Consider the following 22,240-nt stretch of genomic DNA (forward strand, 5'->3'; position numbering starts at 1 on the left):
AAATAACAGTTTTCAAATAATTGTAGTGGAGTAAAAAATTAAATAACATTTGCCTCTGAGATGTAGTGGAGTAGAAGTAAAAGTATTGGAAATACTCCAGAAAGTACAGTACTTGAGTAAATGTACTTAGTTTACTTTACACCAATGGTAAAAGATAGAAATGAACAAAAAGAGGCTGGCAAAGAAAGGAGGACTGCATGAGGAATGTTGTTGAAGTTGATCCGAAGATCGGGGGTGGGGTACTCGCTCGAAACGGGGAGGAGAGAAAAGGGGGGGAGCTGGGTTTGGGAAGACTCTTTGTCCTCACCCCGCATTATAACTACCCCGAGACTTGGATCAGCAGCCAGACAGACGAGGAGCCTCTCATCAAAACTGAATGGCTTGACGAACAGAGGGGTGCTCTTTTTTTTTTGTTTTCAAGACGATCGGAGGGAAATAAACGAAACTATATTAAGAGATTAAGGGGGACTTTTTTGGAGCAGAGAGGAAGGAACTACACATTCTACTTGAAGGTAAATGATCAGACCAGCTCCCAAACAAAGCCCAGCCAGCAAGCATCACACAGGATCGCATTAACGGGATATCTCTGCTTGCTAAATCAACGGTAGCTCCGTTTCTAACTTAAATCTGCAGTGTTCGAGGCTACAATTCTGTTCCACAGTGTTGGAAGTCGTGCCGACGTGGTGGTTCTCGGGGCCGAAACCTGTGCAAAACGCAGGGTTAAATGTAGCTCCGATCGGAACCTCTACCTCCGCTGTAGCTCCGCGATGCAGGTCCCGCTGCGTAGGGTCCCCGGCAGAGCGCGACACTGGCGAACGGTGGCAAATATAGTCGATTCTTAGCTTTTTCCGCACAGCGTATCCAAAAAGTAAAGGTATTTTCCTCTGCTCTCAGATGTTTACATTTTAGCGGTCAAGACATTTTTACCGACGGGTTGAAACAAGCGTTTAAATTGCTTATTTAGTCAGCCTGTGGCCAGTCAACCCCCGTGCGCATGGGCAGTATTGCTCCCGTTAAGGTTGCATCGGGAAAATATGGCACAGGCTGACAAAAAAAGCTATTTAAACGCTTGTTTTAACCCGTTGGTAAAAAAATCTTCACCGCTAACATTTAAAACACCTGAGAGCATGGGGGAATACCTTTTACTTTTTGGATACGATTTGCGTAAAAAGGTAAGCATCAACCGTATTGGCCCGGCGTCGCACTCTGCCGGCAGCCTACGAAGCGGGACCTGACCTAGAAGCTATCGTGGCGAGTGAGGTTCCAAACGGGGCTAGTTTAAAATGCTAACTTTAAATGCAAGGCGCGCCGCGCGGAGCCACTAAGCATGCGTGTCCGCGCGTGGTTCAATCAACGATATCTTATTAAAAAAGCAATCATTAGGCCAATTGAATCTTATTCATTGATGCTTATATTTACATATAATGTGTAAACGGTTAGTAGGCTAGCTATGTCACCCCATGGCGATGGAGGAGAGACTAAACGCATGCATGGGGGTTAATCTGTTTTTCCGGGGGAAATCAGACCCAGAGTCTGTTTATAAACTATGATCACAGTCTTCGAGTCTATATACGCTGTTAATGTTGAACTGCTCACATTCTTCTAGGTGCATCAGGGCTGTTGTTCAGCACTTTATGGCCAATTAAGCGGAACGGATGATTTGCATTCTTTAAATGGTGCTTTTCCATCGCATGGTACCGTGGGGCTCTCCTCAGCCTTTTGGGTTCCCTTTGGGCAAAAGTAGTGGATCATAGCCTAGCTACCTTTTTTTTTGTATCATGAGCTGATTATTGTCTTTAAAAACCTGCTTTAGAAACCAGGTTTGTTTTTCTTCTAGCCTATACCTACTTTTCTCTCTTCAGCCCATTTTTCTTTGTCCAGTCTTTTAATCCCGTTATTTATCTCGAGTGATATTTAGAGAAACGTCTTGTTTGAGTGGGCCTATTTTTTTTATTTTATCATCGCTCTGAGATCATATTAATCTCCCTCCCCACTTTTTTCCTCTTTTACATAACTACATCCCAAATACATTTAGAAACTGTTGCATAAATCGCTCCCAAGTAGGACTGATATTGTGGTCGTGATCATCCCCCTCCCTGGATGCCTGATGGCCTGGGATGGAGCAGACCAGACGAGCACGAGCAGTGGTAGACTAACTAGTCTCCCAGATGTGAGGGCCACAAAGCCTCTCTGTTCTGGAGGGGGGGTTAAGAGTGTTGTGACTGGCTGCCAGCCCTTTCCCTAGTCCAGCTTTACATATTTCTGGGGTTTGTTTTAGAAGTGCCTCTGATAAAAGAGAGGCCAGAGCCCATTGAAGATAGGACATCAAAACACCCAAACAAGTCATATCAGTTTCTTGTATGTTTAGGTCTCATTCAAAATTACCGTCTTGTTTTGTTTTTTTAGAGAACAATGTGCAATATGTCCACCAATCATCACAGTGATGATGTTTGAAGTGCAATGTGTCAGTATTTATTTAATTAAATTGCCTCAATTGGATACATCTGTTTTCACCATTTGAGTGCTAATATTCAGGTACAATCACTGTCTAGTATGGATGCAAGTGGGAAACTATTCTACATACAAATGTTGCTGATTTTGATGCCTCAGACAGGTTGAGGGGGGCTCTCAAACCACAGTGTCTCTCTCACGCACGCACGCCGCGATAAGAAGCTTGTCTGTGGACTACTTTTCTCATGGCACTTCTGTGTTAGCCTATCAGTGGGTCTTTGCTTGAGGCAATGCCTGACTGTTGGGCTGCATTAATGTCTGAGTAGGCTGTTGGATTATATTCCTCCCCCACATTTCCTGCAGCGTGATATTTATTTAACATTTACATTTGAGGCATTTGGCCCATTTATGATTTACTGGGCATTCTGTCGACCATAGTTTGGGTGAAATTACCAGCATGGTGTAGTGACTCTAAACTATCTATTTTTTTAATAACAAAAATACTTGAGTTGAGTAGTTGGTTGGTGAACCTGTGGTTCCGAGTTGCACACACTGCCTCTGGCAGCATGTGCAACTCGGAACCACAGGCTCTTGTTGGAGAACAACTGAAGCATATCTCATCCTACTAACCTGTGAGAACTGTTGCTGCTGTTGAGCTCTGTGGCTTCCAGGTGTTGAGCAGCGAAGCAGCATCACTGCAGAGGCAGAAAGCCTCCTTTTTGTGCCACAAAAAAAGACACACAGGTGGTTCCTGTGTCAGCTAGCCAGGGAACGTCAAATCACAATCATGTCTGTTGTTTAGGGGGGAAAGTGAATCAGATGCAGGCCACTATAACAGCGGTCCTCAACGTGGGGTTTAGGGACCATAAGGAGTCCTTTTGAGGGGGATCCCCAGTTAATGATTGATGGTTACCAACCAAATGGACCATTACAGGTCTGTAACTTGAGTTGTAATGGACCGCTAAGGGTCCCATAATCTTTTAGAAATGGGGGGCAATATAAAACTGGGGGGGTCCTTGAAATTCAAAAGACTGAGAACCACTGCAGTATACTATTCCTTACATACCGTCACAGAATATTTACAACAGAATGTAAAGTGCAGATAGCACTTGAGGACAATATATCGTATAGGCCTAGGTTAAATGGGTATAGCTTACATTGTTGTTTTGTACTTTGATTCACTACGATGATGGTGTTGTTGGCATGAAGTCTTAACCGTGGCCATCCACAGACTTAAAATCAATAAGCCATTATATACAAATCTGATAGAGTAGCCACTTAACCAATCAAGAAAGTGATATTCCTCTGCAAGTCTGCCTTAATAAAGTAAGCCATTCATTAGGCAGCACTTAGTGACTAGAACTTAATTGCTGCAGTATTATTTGAAGGGCTTTTCATTTTAACCTTTGCTAAGGACATGTAAGGCAGTGTACTGGTTTCACATACAATTACACTTACGCAATTCACAGGTGCTGTCAGTGCCTTAGTTCAATACATCCCTTACTATACCTGTTAAGGGAGGGACAGGGGTGCTTTACTCTCACCTTTTCCCTTACTGTTTTGAACTTGTATTTAGTTAATTATTCGCTTGCGTTCCAAGTGTTCATCAACTTGAGTTATTGAGAATGTGGACTTCTGTGAGGACAAAGTGAGGGCCATGAACAGCAATCTGAAAAACCTGTTTCTATTCTAATAAGCTACTAATTGTTGTTTTATTGTAGGGCTGCAACTACTATTCTATACATTTTGATCAATCGAATCAAGGTGGATTATTTTGAATAGATTTTTTTAAATCGACTACATTTACTAAACTGATTGGTCTGATTAATCACTGGACACTTCCATATTTGTAAGATGTGATGCAATTTCCCCGTTGTCCCACACAATCTGTTTGGCACAAGTCTGTGGAAGCATAGTTCTACAATTACTGCTTTGATATTAGCAAGAGTAGACGTTAAACACAGATGGTGTGAAACCGCAATGGCCACCCTAAAATGCCTGTAAAACGTTCCCATTTGTCAAGTCCTCCATACGCCCTATGACTTGGATTATTACAACGACTCATTTTATTGCACATCCCAGCAATAGAACATCACTTGTGTATTATGTGGTTGTGGTTAACACACAAACAGGAATCCAGGAATCCTTCCTACCTAGGTCTGGACAAAAATATAGAACATTGATTTAGAGTATGGAAAAGTTGTCTTGACTACATGTACTTCATAAATTCACAGTTGTCAAGAATTCGAAACATACTTAAGGATACATGAGCTGTCATTGAGCATATTGGGTGATTAGTCTGGGTATTTAATGGTACCTGACTGGGATTTGTGTGTTCTGGTTTGCAATATAGTAGGCTACTTCTCACAATTCTTTGCCTGGTTCTAGAGAACATTCCCTGATAATTTCCAAGTAAGACTCCAGGCGGTTAAATATTTTCTTGAGGGATAAGCCAAAATGCTTTTGTGAGAACACGCCATGATTTTACAGCTGTTCGATGACATTCCTCGCATGGTTGTATGCTCTATCTTTGGCAGCTATTCAAATCCCGCCAGTGGACCTCTGCGCCCCCAGTCATGCCACCTAGCTATCTAATCTGGCAGATGTTGAACAGCTTTATAGAATCCTGTGCAGGACCATGTCTCCACCTAGTGGATATAATTTCCAATTTCAATGAGCTCAGAGTAAAAATAATAAAATTAAAGTGGACTTGCATGCTCTACTGAGGGATATTTAGTTTCTGGTCTTAGAATTATTATTTTATTAAATCCTGTGTTTACTGTGTTTGTCAAAGCACCTTTTGGGGCATTCTTATTAGTTTATTGACAGTGATAGTGGATTTATTCTGCTTGTGAATTCACACAAAACTATGCATTTTTACAATACCCGTCGCATAATTCGCATTACACCGTCGCACCAAATATGAAAAATATGATATCTTGGTCATATTGGAAATAAATAAAAGGTAACCGTTGCACAATAAACCATTTGGAGCAGCATATTTATTTTATTTTATTTTCATATGTTCATGTTCAGTCCCGCACCAGCGACCAAGGTGGATGTGCATAACAACTCTTTTTAAATTATCTTGGCCACATTGCCCAGGCTTATCCTGACTGCTCATCACAACTTCAACTATGTGTTCTGCATCATCAAGCTTCAACATGTACCACTAGTTTCTTAAAGTTGTCTCTCTTTTTATCCAAGCAGATCTGAGAGGCCTCATCCTGTCAAACCACAGCCACAATGAGTTGGAGCTTCTTAACGCGTCTGCTGGACGAGATCTCCAACCACTCCACCTTCGTGGGAAAAGTCTGGCTCACTCTCCTCATCGTCTTCCGCATCGTGCTGACAGCGGTCGGTGGGGAATCCATCTACTATGATGAACAGAGTAAATTTGTCTGCAACACGAACCAGCCCGGTTGTGAAAACGTGTGCTACGATGCCTTTGCACCCCTCTCGCACATCCGCTTCTGGGTGTTCCAGGTGATCATGATAACCACGCCCACCATCATGTACCTGGGCTTCGCCATGCACAAGATCGCCCGCATGGAGGACGACGAGTACCGGCCGCGGAAGAAGATGCCCATGGTGAGCCGCGGCACCAACCGCGACTACGAGGAGGCGGAGGACAACGGCGAAGAGGATCCCATGATCCTGGAGGAGATCGAGCCAGAGAAGAAGGAGGCACCGGAGAAGCCGCGCAAGAAGCATGATGGGCGGCGGCAAATCAAGCGCGACGGCCTCATGAAGGTATACGTGTTCTCGCTGCTGTCGCGGGCCGCGTTTGAGGCCCTCTTCCTGTTTGGCCAGTACATCCTGTACGGCCTGGAGGTGGCACCGTCGTACGTGTGCACGCGCTCACCGTGCCCGCACACGGTGGACTGCTTTGTATCACGCCCCACCGAGAAAACGATCTTTCTGCTCATCATGTACGGTGTCAGCGCCCTCTGTCTGCTGTTCACGGCGCTTGAAATACTGCACCTGGGTTATAGCGGCATCCGTGACTGCTTCTGCAAACCGCGCCCTCGTCCCCCGACCCCACGTCACACAGTCCTGCCCAGCCAGAGGCCGTCGGTCTGCCGGCAGCCCTCCGCACCTCCGGGTTACAACACGGCCTTAAAGAAGGACCCGTCGGGGAAAATTGCCTTCCAGGACAACCTCGCGGATTCTGGCCGCGAGTCGTTCGGGGACGAGCCCTCGTCACGAGAGCTGGAGAGGCGGAGGCACATGAAGCTGGCCCTGCAGCACCTGGACCTGGCCTACCAGAACGAGGATGGCAGCCCGTCTCGTAGCAGCAGCCCCGAGTCCAACGGCACCGCAGTGGAGCAGAACCGACTGAACTTCGCCCAGGAGAAGCAGAGCGGGACATGTGAGAAAGGTAAAGAGATGCAGCTCGACTTCAGACGGAATATTAATTTCTTTACATTTAGTGTCGGCAAACCATTTAATGAGATGAATCAATTTATTCAAATTAAGGATTTTGTAAGTAGAGCAGACACTTTTATAGGATCCTGGCTCCAGCTTGAAAGAGTCTGTCAGTATATTATACTTACACATAGGCAGACGTTACTTGATTTGTTTTATTACTAGAGTTCGAGCCACTAGCTCTCACACCTACTGCGCACCACCAATCTGACTGATATGCCCATATATGGAGATCTCTGTATCTGTCAGTCCTGGTCCCTTTTATGCCCATATATTGAGATCCCTGATGTCATCAGTATATGCCCATATATAGGCATGCCCCCTTTTGTGCCCATGGAGCTGACTGATTTGTTTGCGCCTGATGCCATGACGACACATTGAGGTTAGACAGCGTATCTGTCAGTCCATGTCCATTTTATGCCCATATATGGAGAGCTCTGTATCTGACAGTCCATGTATCTTTATGCCCATATATGGAGATCCATGATGTCATCAGTATATGCCTATATATATATATATATATATATATATATGGGTATACCCCCATTTATGCCCATATATGGGGCTGACTGATTTGTTGAGGTTAGACAACGCACTCCATATTTGACTCCTGAGTCATGGTGACGGCTGAGTCATGGTGACATGAGCGTGATGTCAGAGGTCCGCCCCGCTGCATTGTGAACTCCTTATATGGTTATGGCTTCCTTATATGGTTATGGCTAAGTCATGGTGACATGAGCGTGATGTCAGAGGTCCGTCCGCCCACCGGTGGGCCTGCCTTCCCTTAAGCCAATTTGAGTATAGGATTACATCATACATTCAAGCCTTCATTAAAAAAAAACAGAATCTTTTAATGTCAAATCATTTTGATAAGCATTTGATAAGCATGTTTTATTGGTTCGGTCATAGATTCAAATAGTGTCCACAATTATGTTATAAAGCTACATTTTATTTTGTTCTTGACCTTGTTGAGCCCCACTTGAACATGGAAAAAAAACACGGCTTTGATCCCAGTACATTTTGATTAATTTGTGTTGTCACTCTTCTTGTCTCCCCAGGTCTCAGAGCATAGGTCCTCATCAACACAGCCATGGACGCTATGGGTGAAACGTCACATCAGGATTCATCAGTGAGCAGACAAAAGGGAATCTGACACAGATGTATGGATGTGTGTCTGTATGCTCGCGGATTCACTTGAGGACGACAAATCCAGTCAAAGCTTTTCAGTATTATGGCCAGCAATTGGTTGAGGATGAGTCGAACTTTGACCTTAAATTCAAAGTGCTCACAAACTGTTGTAGTACAACAAGACCTATCACTTATGCTCCTCTCTCAGGGCAGCTATGCTGTTTCCCCCCATTCCTAATCTTTTTTTAAGCATAGGATTATTAGCGGTTTGATTTATCTGAGTTTCTGTGGTCCTCATTTTGAAGTCCAGAGAAGGTTCGTCTCAACTTTGCCTTGGTCCTCATTTTGAAGTCCAGAGAAGGTTCGTCTCAACTTTGCCTTGGTCCTCATTTTGAAGTCCAGAGAAGGTTCATCTCAACTTTGCCTTAGACCTAAACTGTTTACATTTTCAGCCATTCCATTGTGGTAAGGGCAGGCTAAGTGTAGTGCAGGGCCAAAACATCAAACTGTAAGTTGTAAGAGTTGAGTTAGTGCTTGTATATGAACTGGTTGTCTAAAGGACAGGGTGCCACTCATAGGAGCAAAAGGGTACTGGAGTCATTGAAATATGGACAGGTGTGTCCCTTGACATTTTCAAGCAGTTTGGATAATGCTATTTAACTTGTGATTACTTACTGTATGCAAGTTGTACATTTGAGGCATAACTCCCCTTTTATCTTTTGTTAATTTTTAGTTCGCACCGCACCAGTCAATGTTCTCCAAGTATAGTAACTGGAAGTCATGTGGTGCCTTTGTCCAAAGGAACAAAAACCTGGGTAATGCTTGAATAAGTGTATATTGTGACCGTGTATTGTTTAGAACATTTGATACTGTTCTTTTGTCCATTTTTGTATGTTGTATGACTTCTTTTATTTTGCATCATTCATGCCAGCCAGCATTACTGTTCAGTATGAAAAGAATGAAGTTCACTGCTGTCTTAGTTCCCTGATGCTTATTTTTTATTGTTGCATAGTGTAGGGTTCATGATCATTTGAAGACGAGATTAGAACACCTTAATCACAGTGCAACCATTAACCACTTAAACCCTAAATGCTTCATTGACCAGGGTCCCCCAGGGGTCTATATTTGTTCTGTTTTCCCGTCCACACAAAATCTCTTGGGCAAAAATAGCCAATTTACATAACCCACGCTATGAGCCTGCTATTTGTGACAAATGTTCACTCACAATGGGGACGCTAGGGTTCATGTGGTTAAGCCAATACAATTTTGTAAAAGAAAATGGCATTAAATGCTCACTGTCGTAAATACATTTTCATCACAGAACCATCAAACATTCCCTTATCACGAAGAGCTCTTGCTTCCAATGAAAAGTTTGCAATAATAATGCCATGTTCAGGTTTCATGTCTTTGATTTGTGGATGTTAACCTGTTCGTTGTCCTGCTCTGACCCTCAATGAAGGTTGCAATCGTGCTATTTGATTATAAGACCATGCATTTGCCTTGAATGCTCTAGTGTCATAATTTGTACTCCGAATCATACCCACAATGCTATGAGAGCATTGCAGGTACCTACTCAAGTGTCATCTCAAGTTGTTTTTTAAAAAAAGAATGCGTTTTGTACTTTTTTATACTTTTTGTATCTATAGTATTTTTGTGGGTAGTTTTTAAATAAACCATTTTTCACTGACTGCTGGAATTGGTCATTTTGTCTCCATTGTGTGTAATGTGTTATGGCCTTGTTTATCAAAACCAGACTAGTGATAATGGCGACATGGTTTAACGCTAAAGTCAGCCTGATTAAACAGATTTTTAGACACCCAATGCTCTGCAGAACTCTGAAAAGTAGCTTACTGTTTGCAGTGTTTCCGGATGTATGTTTTGGGTTGATAGAAATTACGTGGCTGGTGCTTGGAATTATTGGACCTATTGCATGCATGGCCTGAAATGTAGCTAATCTATTTAATGCCCATAGCTTTATTTGTTGCTCTAGGAAGACGCTTAATCAGGTATCATGGAAATAACTGATGTCACACAGTGGCCAACAGCTTGGCATAGCATAAACCACAAACACAGACAATCATGTTGTTAGTGGTACGTGGGAACACATCTTTGCCAGATGAATCTTGACCGAAGAACTCGGCTGTAATTCACACACCACTGTTTCTGGTGTATGTCAGTCGTCATCAGGCCTTGATCGTCCCAAGAGCTGGCCCTGCCCTGCAGCACCTGCGCCTGGCCTACCAGAATGAGGAGGAGGGCAGCCTGTCTCACAGCAGCAGCCCCGAGTCCAGCGGCACTGCCGTGGAGCAGAACCGACTGAACTTCACCCAGGTGAAGCAGAGCGGGACATGTGAGAAAGGTGGTAAAAGTTCCATCTCTTCAGACGTCATATTAATGTCATTGTTGGGCAGAAACCTCTTATCTCCATATTTTAACTTTTTGTGTTTTATGGTAAGTGAATGGTCTACTTGATCATACTACAGCGTCACACAAACACATCAAAAGTCGCAGATCTACAAGCCCATAACGCACGTATTGAGCTTGTAGATCTGCTACTAATTATTATTATTTTTTAATCCTGAAAAGTAACTGTTTTGGTTTTGGACATATGACTATGAGGTTTCCACCGACAGAGACAAAATTATGTATAAATATACATTTAATCAGATGAATCACTTTATTCAATTTAAGGATTTTGTAAGGCAATCACAAAGAGGAGGACATTGGTCATTACAGACTGGTAGAACATCTGCAGCATCCTATTACACACACCTGGACCTGTCCTGAGCTGCCTCAGCTAGAACAGCCTGCTGAGGGCAGCTGAGTTATCTGTCCAGTCCAATTTGTTGTTTAGGTGCACTGCAGGAACTTGTTGCGGACCATCTAGTGGATATTAGTTGCAATAACAAATCAACAAGTGGCTCCAGGAATCTAGAGACAGCCAGATGCCAATACTCACATTTCTGCCTCCTCGCCTGCATGTGCCAACTAAAAAACAACTTAATACTTCCTAAGGTTAATATGAGCATCAAAAAAATATTTTATATACTTTTTATTAGCACAGGCGTTCCAAACATTACATAGGGCTGGACCACACATGCATGGACAAATTACATCATCAACTTGCGACTGGAGTTGTCCCTACTGAGTTAAAGATGAACTATTTCTAAAATATATAAGATATTTTAAATTACATTTTAAATTGTAGTCATAGAGGGCGATTATAATGTATTAAGGCATCTAAGGCTTATTAGCCAGGGATCCTTTTAATAAACAGAAAATACATTTTCAGGTGGATTGCCAATTTCATTCTGTCAGTATGGGATACAACTAGGTTCAAACAAAGTTCTCTACACCTAGCCCGATGTCCAGTGCGATCTGTACACCATCCGGGTAATTGCAGCCCCAGCCCCCATTATTACCCCTGGGCCTTGGCTCGGCTTTCCTGCGCTGGCACATCCTGTCAATTCAGGTGGTTATCTAAATACAATACTACTAACTAACTAAACAACTAGTTGGTGCGTATACAGGGCTAATTAGATAGCATTTGGGACACTAAATTATACTATAACTGCAGTTAGTAGAGTACACTACTTAGCCGACACTGAACCCCATGCTGAGTCTCACAGCCACGATGTCACCACTGTGCCATGGTTGGGCTTTGACATCACTCTCTTATAAAAAAGAATGTCAACTAATTGACATTGATTACAACATTTCAATGTAGATCAAGAGACTGCTTAGGCCTTAGACACAGCAATAGATTGGTATCAAAAAGATGAATGTAATTGTTTAATTCTTAGGTACTTTTAAAAGCAAGTGCTCTGGTACTTTAACTCAAGTAAAAATATTTACTGAGCAATTTCACTGTAGTTGAGTAATGTTTGACCAGATGTATCTTTCACTCAAGTACTGAGGTTGAGTACTTTGTCCACCACAGGTGAGGTTGCAGAGGGCTAATGGTGGTGAGCTGAATGAAATGAACTTTCATGTAAGGATTAAGACATTTTAATAACATCTTGAGAGGCAGCAGAGAACGTAAAACAAAACATCAAATGAAAAGCACATCGCAAAAAAACAATACCAATAATCCAAATATTCTAATCTGTGTGATTGACAGGTGATATGATCAGAGTAGAGTAGTAGAAGCAGAGTTTTTACCGGAGAGAATGTGTTCTCTGTGTTGTCTGGGAGATTTGTAATTTTAAGACATTTAAACAATGTGAGAAGAATCTTCTCTTTGTGTTGTTTGGGAGATTCTTCTTTATACCCCCATCATCATTCATTTGTTTTCCATCCTCAGACAGGATGGGATTGCAGTGTGCTGTATCGGGGTCAAGAGTTACATCCACTGCAAATTGCTGGACCCTCCTCAGCTCAGCGTCACACAGCCTCTTAATCTCTTGACCGACTGTTTTCTCAAGCTGCTGAGCTACAGCTGTCCTCACGTTCCCCACATACGAAGACTGAGGGACAATGACCTTTGTCCAGTCCTTGGTTGGTGGAGGGGTGCTGATGGATGTGAAGTTCTGGAGGAGGTGGAGGTGGTCTTCAGTGTGTGAGAGCTGCTTTAGCTCAGAGCTTCTCTTCTTTAACTCTGTGATTTCATTTTCCAGCTCTTTAATGAAGCCTTCAGCCTGTTTCTCTGTTGTTTTGTGGTTTTCAACACAGCTCCTCAGAGCAGTGATGACCTGCACGCATGTGTCTGCGATCTCTTTGTTATCTGTGTCTTTCTCGCTGAGCTCTACTGAGCGTTTTACCTCCTCCTGAATGGCAGGATTGACAGGAGAGATGATCAGAGGAGCAGAGTTTGTACCTTCGTTAAGACATGGACTGAAGTATGGATAGAGTTTGTCAGTGAAGGTGCAGCCAGTGAAAGAGTAGAGATGAACTCTGGCCTCTACATCATAGAAGGAGACCAGACCCTCTTCATAATCCACAAACACTCCCACTTTCTGGACATCCTCTCTTACAGGGAGGAGGTCAGAAGGGCTCGCAGCAGCCCAGTACTCATTTCCATTCTCCATATATATACTCCAGAAACCATTATAGGGGCACAGTGTGATTTCCCCCTTCCTGTTGATGGACTCTCTGGCCACTCCTAATTCCCAGTCAGACTTCCCTTTAACCTGAACCTCATAGTAAAACCTTCCTGAGGAGAAGCTTTGGTTTCCTAAAATACATAGACATGCAGAGAATCTCTCTTTGTAGTCTGGGAGATGATTCCATATGCCTCCAGTAATCACTTGTTTTCCATCCTCAGATAGGGTGAGATAGGGATGCGCCGTATCGGGGTCCAGAGTTACATCCACTGCATGTCGATGGATCCTCCTCAGCTCCGTGTCATACAGCTTCTTCATCTCTTGACTGAGTGTCTTCTCCAGCTGCTGAGCCACAGTTGTACTCACAGTCAGAGCAGTGAAGGCCTGCATACTGTCTGCTATCTCTCTGTCTTCATCTTTCTTGCTGAGCTCCACCGAGTGTTTGACCTCCTGAATCTTCAGTTGTTTCTCCTCGATCATCTGCTGAACTTCAACCTCTGTCTTTCTCAGCTCAGCCTTCTTTCCTTCACATTCTTCATCCAGAGATACGATTTGATGCAAGTCGTGGTCTGACTCAGTGCAGAACTGACAAACACACATGTGGTCAGTCTTACAGAACAGCTCCAGAGGTCTTCCATGTTTCTGACACATGTTTTCCAGGTTCTTTACAGGGTCAATTAGTTGGTGTGGTTTTAAAGCTGTGAGTCTCTGATGAAGCTGCAAGTGAGTCTCGCAGTAGGAGATCTGACACACTTGGCAAGACTTCAGGGCTGTGAGCTTGATCGGAGTACAGACGCCGCAGGGGACTTCATCTGGTTCAGCAGGAGGTTGATGCTGTGTCTTCCTGAATTGATCAGCCACCTCAGTCATCTCAGCCAATACTCTATTAACAGACAATTTTGGTATCTTATAGAAGGTTTCTTTACATAGTGGACACTGACACACATCATTAGTATCCCAGTAATATGTGATACAGGTTATGCAGTAGTTGTGTCCACATGGAGTAGTGACTGGATCAGTGAACAAATCCAGGCAGATAGAACACAGAAACCTCTCCTCAGACAGGATGCTGGCTGATTCCATTTCTTCACACTGACAATATGGCGTCTCGATTTGACTGCCATCCTTTATGGGGGTGCTCTCCTCATCCTATGATGTCAGATTTTGTTTGTTGATGTTAGGTCGCCATGGTTACTCAATATGCTTACCAATTACAGGTTGTTATGGTTACCATGGTTTCACTAACAAAAAATGGTTACCATAACAACCTGGACTCGGTCATACATATTGAGTAACCATGGAGACCGAACATCAACAAATCCATTAGTTTGAATGGAAAAATGCCATTTAGGGCTGGAGTACAGCCAGATGAAATACTGATGACATCAGGAATCTCCATATATGGGCATAAAAGGGACAAGGACTGACAGATACAGAGATCTCCATATATGGGCAATTTGGGCATAAAAGGGACACAGGTAGACAGACAGATACAGAGATCTCCATATATGTGCACAAAAGGGACACAGACAGACGGGTACAACGGGCACTCTGACGGGCACTCTGTAACCGCCTATTAGACCCTACCAACCACTGTTTTACAATAGCAACCACCTGTTTCACCCTAGCAATGACATATTAGACCCAGCAACCACCGATTGTACCCTAGCAACCACCTATTAGACCCACACAACTTCCTTGTTCTATATTGTCTGAATCAGCTTTGTTTACATCATGGCAAGGTAATTAGTTACACAACCCAAATCTCTACCAAAGTGTTCTTGCCCTTTAAGCCCTATCTCAAATGCTGCTAAATTTAATCTAGACCAACTTTTTGAGTGGTGCCAGCCACTCCATCAAGTGACCAAGCGTGTGGCTATGTCTGTATGTATGTCAATATGTATGAGCATGGCAACAACAGCTGCAGCTGATTACAACACAAAGATACAACCAGTTACACTAATTAAACACAAACAGGAGACAGTACAACATATGCGCCACTTAAAGACATGCACACACACAGGCTGACTTTGTGTGCGCAAAGTCAGCCCCACACACACGCACACACATACACATACATGTGCGCACGCATACACACACACGCACACACACACACACACACACACACACACACACACACGTGCGCACGCACACACGCACGCACACACGCACGCACGCACGCAAGCACAGTCGCACACACACACACACACACACACACACACACACACACACACACACACACACACACACACACACACACACACACACACACACTTAAAATGACCAATCTACAATTTGAGTAAAAGTACTTAAAAGAAAGTAAATAAATTGAGTAAAAATACTTAAAATGAGTAGAAAATACTTTAAAGTAATTAACATGAGTAAAAATACTTAACAAGAGTAAAAATAACTTTTAAAAAGAGTAAAAATACTTTAAAAATAGTACAAATACTGAAAAAAATATAAAATGAGTAGACATGTACAGGTATTCCTAGTCAAAGTGGAAGTGAAAAAGAACACAATCTATCCCCAGTAATGTCTGTAAATATGAACAGTCAATCCACAGTGGATACTATGTTTAGATGGACAGACATCACTTGGTTTTACTTTGAAGTGAAGTGTGTGCAATGATACATATGTTGCGAATGTGTCTATTTCAAAGTCAGAGGTGAAAAATGGTGTATACAGCATAATATTACCAGTGTTAAAAAGGCCAGGACATAATGGGTGTATGTACCTTTTAAATGCTCAGGTTACCATAGTAACAGGTAGTGGCGTAGTCACGTTTACGTGTTTCAGCCCCCGGAAAGAAAGGTGGGCGTGTCCTCCAGCCTTTGTACTACAAGCCAAGTTTAAGTAGAAACTATCCTAGTATTACCTCAGTTTATTAGTGTCTGACGTTCCAGTATATCTTCACAAGCTTTATGATTTCATGATAAAAAGTAAGTGCCTGCGGGGTTATTGTATTGCTGTGTTCATGCCTCGTAATCCACAATTCACGTTGTGTAAGAAGATGTAAGAAAACATACCTAAAGTCATGTTCATATGTGGCTGGAGGAGTTTAGCTAACCATTTCTTTATGACAAGAGAAGTAGGCCTACTGTATCGCCGTTTATGGTGCCTGAAAAGTGACCAAACTTGTTGTAGCGTACTAGCATTCATTCAATGTTGTATTTATTTGGTGAACGTCATTCTCTGCTGTCCCCTTATTCGGCCACCAGGGGTCATGACTGGAAAGTGAATGACATTGGATGTCAATTATAAGCTTCTGTTCAAGCTGAAAAGAAACACTGCTAATGTCTGCAGATGTCTTAATATTAACATTGAGCCTTTATGGGTGATTGTTACCATTGTAAAGATGTTTGGATACTCATTTGTGATTACAGTGGTATATTTTGGATTGTTATGCTAATTGTTTATATATGACTGCCTAATTATAGATGTATTCTATTTGTTATTACAGAAATGCTGTAAATAATACTGTGAAGTACTGGACTAATACAGATACAAAGCCAAGTCACGTCTCCTCATCCATTCTTTGCATCCTGACCGATGCACCATCTTGGTTATTGGATATATTTGAAAGAACTAGCATCCAGCCTATTCCCTATTTAACAACCAGATGAAATCGTTGTATGGCACTAAGTCTTAACCTACCCCCCCCCCCCCAACCCCATTTATTTTCTTCTCTTGTACATATTTTCACTCTTCATACCAGTAACCTGTAAGCTGATTGTATGACGTTCTGTATAGTAGTGTATGTATCTGTCTGTCTCTTATATGTCATCATGATTTGTGTGCATGGGGATCTCATCTTAAACAAGCTCAGTGCTTAATGAGTCTTCCAGTTTAGTAGACCTTGTATTGTGAATTTGTACTTCCATGTACTGATGTTCTCATGTCTTACTAAATAAAGTTGCCTACATCAATCATAAATCAACTGCAGTTGCTTTATTTTGCCACGAGATGGCGCAGTTCACCATCAAACCACAGAGGGTGCACAATTGCACATCATCTTGTCAACTTGGAGGTTTGAGGAGCGAGTGACCTGCTGTTCACTAGAAGAGCAGAGAGCATAATAATTATTTAAGCATGTTAACTTTACAGGAAGTGAAAGGCTGTTGTTTCTATTAGCTTGGAATTCTTGATGAATTGTATACACAGGACCACAATGGAAACCCCCCCTAGGGCTTTTTGTGTTATCCTTTTAACAATCATTGTAACATCGTACCACTGTACTATTTGCAAACTGTTAATAAAGTATTCAATCAATCAATCAATCAATGGAATCCCAATTGATGTCATTCCCAGTGAAACTCAATAGCTGATTTTATGGTCACTTCTTCAGCAGGGAGATGTGATAACTGGATGACTTATTATAGGAGATGTGATTTGCACTGGACTCTGTGGTCTGAACATGGAAGCATCCTACAAAAGATTCATAGTGAGGCTGTGTTGTAATATGCATTATATTCCTCAGCACTTTGAAAGGCTCATGCCGAAACGTGTCAGTTGTTGTGCTGCCACATAATAAAATATCGTAAAAGGACTTGAAGTTTGTCTCTGCCTACTACAAACTACAACTACAAAATAAAGCTATGGACATTAAATACAATCTACCAAATATATAGCCTACCACAACAATGCATTCCCCAAATTGTGTAAACACTAACCCTCACTCATTTCATTTGGATTATTGTCCAATGGTTTGGTCTAGTGCTGTGAAAAAGGATTTAGTAAAATTGCAATTGGTCCAAAATAGAGCTGTACAAAAATAACAAATACCAATAGAATGCATGGCACTTTGGGATGGCCTTTGGTGGAGGACAGACTTCATATCTCCCTGCTGTCTTTTGTTAGAAGAATTGTTGTAGGGTCCTGGGTGTCCTGTAAGGCTGGTTGACTTTTAGCTCTGATGAACACACCTACAACACCAGACATTCATCACAAGGTCTCTTTATGCTTCCCATCTCAAAAACCAATTCAATGCAACACACAGTAATGTACAGAGCAATGCAAGAGCTGAATAGTCTTCCATCACAACTCATACAGGCAACAAGTAAATCAAATTTTAAAAATAAATTAAAAGAATATCTCATGGAATCTCCTTTTTGATTACAGCTATACTACACATTGTTTAATGTATCTTGGGCGTATATTTGTAAACCTGAAATTGTAACTGGTTGTTGAGGTATCATTAAGATTTTATATTTTATGTAATGATTTACTACACCATATAATTGAGATTGATTCTTTTTAACATTTGGTTGTATTTTAAGTTTTTAATTGTTCTCTGCATGTAATATGTTTTCATGTTATATAATGTAATTTATTTCTGTGTGGACCTCAGGAGGAGTAGCTGCTGCTATAGCTAATGGGGATCCAAATAAACAAACAATGAACCATGCATGTGATAAAGGCACAATAATTCCCACGACCATCTACAAATTAATAGAAAATTTAATTAAAACCAATCTGGAAACAGAATGTATCTAAATGCTATGTTAGTGGACTTTTGCTATAAATACCAGGTTGTTTTTACGTAATATACATTATTACTACTCTGGTTTTGACAAGCAAGGCCATGATGACACACTGTACATGATGGAGATAAAATTACACATTACAGCAGTTAGTGAAAATGTGTTTATTTATAAAAACCATAAAAATAATTTGAATATATATAATATGCATTATTTTTTATTTAACTTAAGTTGAGTTTCAACACAGAATTAACTCGAGGCATTGTCGGTATGATTCAGGATACAAATGATGACATCATGCTAGAAGCACTCAAGTATGGTCTAATAATCAAATAGCACTATAATAGCCTACAACCTGCATTGAGTCTGAGCAGGACAGCAAATAGGTTAGCATCCATAAATGCTCATGTCTACTCATGTATGTCCCTGATATGATGTTTCACCCATGCTATGGCTCTGAAGAGGACCTATATTACCCTGACACCTAAAAGCTGGAGAGCCACTTGTAATTGCAATATCCACTAGGTGAAGATATGGTCCTTTACTATTAGTAGGCTATTTAATTTGAATACAAAATTAATACTATTACTATACTAAGAAAGCGTCAGTATGAAAAGTAGAAACCACTATGCTACCTTTCTCAAATGTGCCGACCAAACTTCGTACAGGAGAGGCAGAACTGCGGCTGCTCTGCTTCTCCTGTACGAAGTCCAGTTGGTTCTGATGGACATTGGACAGCGATGCCGTTGGACTGCGGCTGCTGCTGTGAAACGGGCCGGCACCCTCCACGTTCTTCATCTTCAATCTCCATCACGGTGTGGAGGCAGGTAACACTGTGGGGAGGGAGGCCGCCGGACCGAGAGGGGGCAGCTGTGTGACGCGGCGTGCAACAGCAGTCGCGAAGGGCACTAAAGCCCAAATATATTATCTCCAGGGTCGTAAAGAGAAGGCAAAGGCCGCTGACGCCGTACATGATGTGCAGAAGGATGGTCTTCTCGTTGGGGCGTGACTCAAAGCACCTCGTCACTTTAACCTCCGGATCCCTATCCACGCATTCTGGGATCGTGGTGCAGTCGAACACCCGTACCACCTCGAGCCCATACACCATGTACTGGACGTACAGGAAGACGGCCTCCAAGGTGCCCCGCACAAGCAGCTGGACCACGTACACCTTCATGAGGCCGTCATCCTTGATGCCTCGCCGTCCATCATGCTTGAATTGGTTCTCCGGAACCTCCTTCTTCCTCTCGGGGTGGATGCGCATCTTCGTCTTGTCCCACGCTTGGTCCTTAGCGCCCTCCGTGTGGGCTATCTTATGCATGGCATAGACCACGTACATGAGGGTGGGCGTGATGATAACAATCACCTGCAGCGACCAGAAGCGGATGGGTGAGAATGGTAGATGGGCATCGTAGCATCCGTTTTCACAACCGGTGGCCAACGTGTCGCATTGAAATTCAGTCTGTTCATCGGAATAGATCGGCTCGCCAACGACGGCGATCACCACGATGCGTAAGACGATGAGGACAGCAAGCCAGACCTTTCCAATGAGGGTGGAATGGTTGGGGATCTCTCCTAGTCCTAGAAGACTCGTTAGGAAATACCAACTCATAACTTTGTGGGCTCGCTCACAGAAGGAAGGTGTCAGTTGTGTTTAGATAAGATAAACTGATGGTTCATTGCTGTGTGCCCCCTTTTAAGTTAAAGCGGAGTGCGTGTCATCAAGTGACGTCAGTCTGATTCATCAGTCTTGATGATACCAACAATGGACGTTGTGCCGCTATGGCCCGCTACTACCGCTAGGGTGTATACCTGGTTGTCATGACAACGGAGATTCCGTGCTTTTAAAAGGGAAAGTAAAATGGTAATAGGATTACATGGTTTTATTTCATTTAGCCTATTTAATTTCCTTTTACGGGACACTCGCTTATTATTTACCTTTACTGTGTTTTATGTTGTTTCATTGAGACATACGTTTTTACGTCACATCACATGCTTGCTCTGTACAAACCGGATGTTGTCATTCACAAGTCAAGACGTGCGGTTCAGTTGGCTGCGCGCAGGGATTTGAGAGAAACAGACAGTCAGAGAGACAAACATAACGTAGGCTGCCTGTTGTTTATAAGTTATAAACTTGTTGTGTGTTGTCGTGTAAACCTTTGAAGTAGCCTACAAAGGATCCCAATGGAAACAAGCCATGGGCTTTCTTGTGTTTTAAATCCTCTTAGCTGACAAGTAGAACTGTACTGTCCTGTGCTTATTTTTGCAAACAGCTAAGTAATCAATCAATAAATCAAAAATGACTGATGCATGGACCTCATTCGTTACCAGGCAGACATCAAGAGACCCTTTAGTGCTTAGAGACGAACATATTATCATGATGCGGGTCTACCTCTCCTCTGCCCCCCCCCCTCCCCTCCCCTCCCCTCCTCCTCCTCCTCCTCCTCCTCCTCCTTTACTGAACTCTGATTTTGGGCGTGAACTGCCAATGTGCCCAGCTGAGTGTCCTCAGCCTACTGACTTGTGTATTTGGTTTCAGCTGGTTGCACAGCATTGCTTTCTCACGTCGTGGCATAAATTACCCAGTGTTTTGTACCTGTTTGTTTGCTCCTCGTGTGACAGGGTGGAAAACGGGACATTATTATTATTTTTTGTTATTTATATTGATGCACTGTTTCATCATCTTAACACCCTTTTAACCTTTAATGTGATGAATGCACTGTATTATTTATGAATGGACATGTTTTCCCCCCGGTCCCCGAGCCACTTGGTACGCCCCAACTGACAATGACAGCTAACAGCTGGTCCCCACGGCCCAATCCTACAGCAGGTTATGTCATCAACAGCCAACCACGACGGTGAAGGGCGCGGTGTGTCTGTGAACCGAGTAGAACCGCTCAGTTTAAAAAGGCAGAGGAGCGAGAAGGACAGGAGAGAAAAGAGTGCGTGAAGGAACCGGTGCGACACACAGAAAGTCCAGTGCGTAGCCGAGGTAAAGGGCGAGAGAGACGGGAGAGCGCGTGCTGCCAGCCACAGGGAAACGAGCAAACATTGGCAGACGGCTAGTTTAGTTTAGCGGCGCCATAGGAGGTTAGGGTTTATATTTTAGGATTGTTGTTTATTTTGTATGCTGGTTTTAAAGGCACAGAGGCCTCTTGTAACAGGGATAATTCAAATAAATGTATGTTCACCCTTTTTATCCATTGTGTCGACTTCAGTTTCCTCCTGGGTTTTAAGTTGTGTTGTTCTCCTAAAGTCTAAATACTTACCTAGTTATCTCGAACCTGTGAAAAGCCTGTTAAAGCAAAGAGAGTTAATCAAGGAGTTCTTAGGCTCCTTTAATCCAAACCTATAAGTGGCGTAGTCTGCAAGTTAAAGGGATACTTCACTTTCACATAAAATAAACATTTTTAAAAAAAAATGAAAGAAGTTATGGCAAAATAAAGGCCCCCTCACACATTAGTAGGACACTCTAATGCGTGAGGGGGCCGTGATTTTTCCATTACTTTTTTCATTTATTTTTAATATATTTTTTAAATGTTTATTTTATGTGAAAGTGAAGTATCCCTTTAATCATTTTATTCCATTGGTATTTACAACAATTACGCACCCCGCACTTTAATGTGCAACTGATATTTTATTGTTGTAAACCAATTGTGAATAAGTTCAAAGGTGTCATTACTTAACCAGTAAATTGGCAAAGTTAAA

At 42.5% G+C, this 22,240-nt stretch overlaps 1 protein-coding gene across 3 annotated transcripts; it reads left to right on the forward strand.

Moving 5' to 3' along the window:
* The first annotated feature begins 343 nt into the window (after window positions 1-343).
* Window positions 344-9,695, forward strand: gjc4b (gap junction protein gamma 4b). Of its 3 annotated transcripts, XR_013932009.1 has the most exons (4): window positions 344-512; window positions 5,662-6,832; window positions 7,938-8,322; window positions 8,369-9,695. XR_013932009.1 is itself a non-coding variant. In XM_080412539.1 (3 exons), the coding sequence occupies exons 2-3, from the start codon at window positions 5,698-5,700 to the stop codon at window positions 7,949-7,951; spliced, it is 1,149 nt and encodes a 382-aa protein (XP_080268665.1). In that variant the 5' UTR covers window positions 344-512; window positions 5,659-5,697; the 3' UTR covers window positions 7,952-9,695. The 3 variants fall into 3 exon arrangements, 2 of the variants coding, with proteins under 2 accessions (XP_080268665.1, XP_080268664.1); XM_080412539.1 differs by having other exon boundaries at window positions 5,659-6,832; window positions 7,938-9,695; XM_080412538.1 differs by having other exon boundaries at window positions 7,938-9,695.
* The last annotated feature ends 12,545 nt before the right edge of the window (window positions 9,696-22,240 follow it).

Source organism: Gymnoscopelus braueri (assembly GCF_963280865.1).
Source record: "Gymnoscopelus braueri genome assembly, chromosome: 18".
In the NCBI taxonomy this organism is placed as follows: Eukaryota; Metazoa; Chordata; class Actinopteri; order Myctophiformes; family Myctophidae; genus Gymnoscopelus; species Gymnoscopelus braueri.

Excerpts from the sequence above, each read along its gene's own strand:
- gjc4b (XM_080412539.1), top strand. The coding sequence starts at position 5,698 with ATGAGTTGGAGCTTCTTAACGCGTCTGCTGGACGAGATCTCCAACCAC.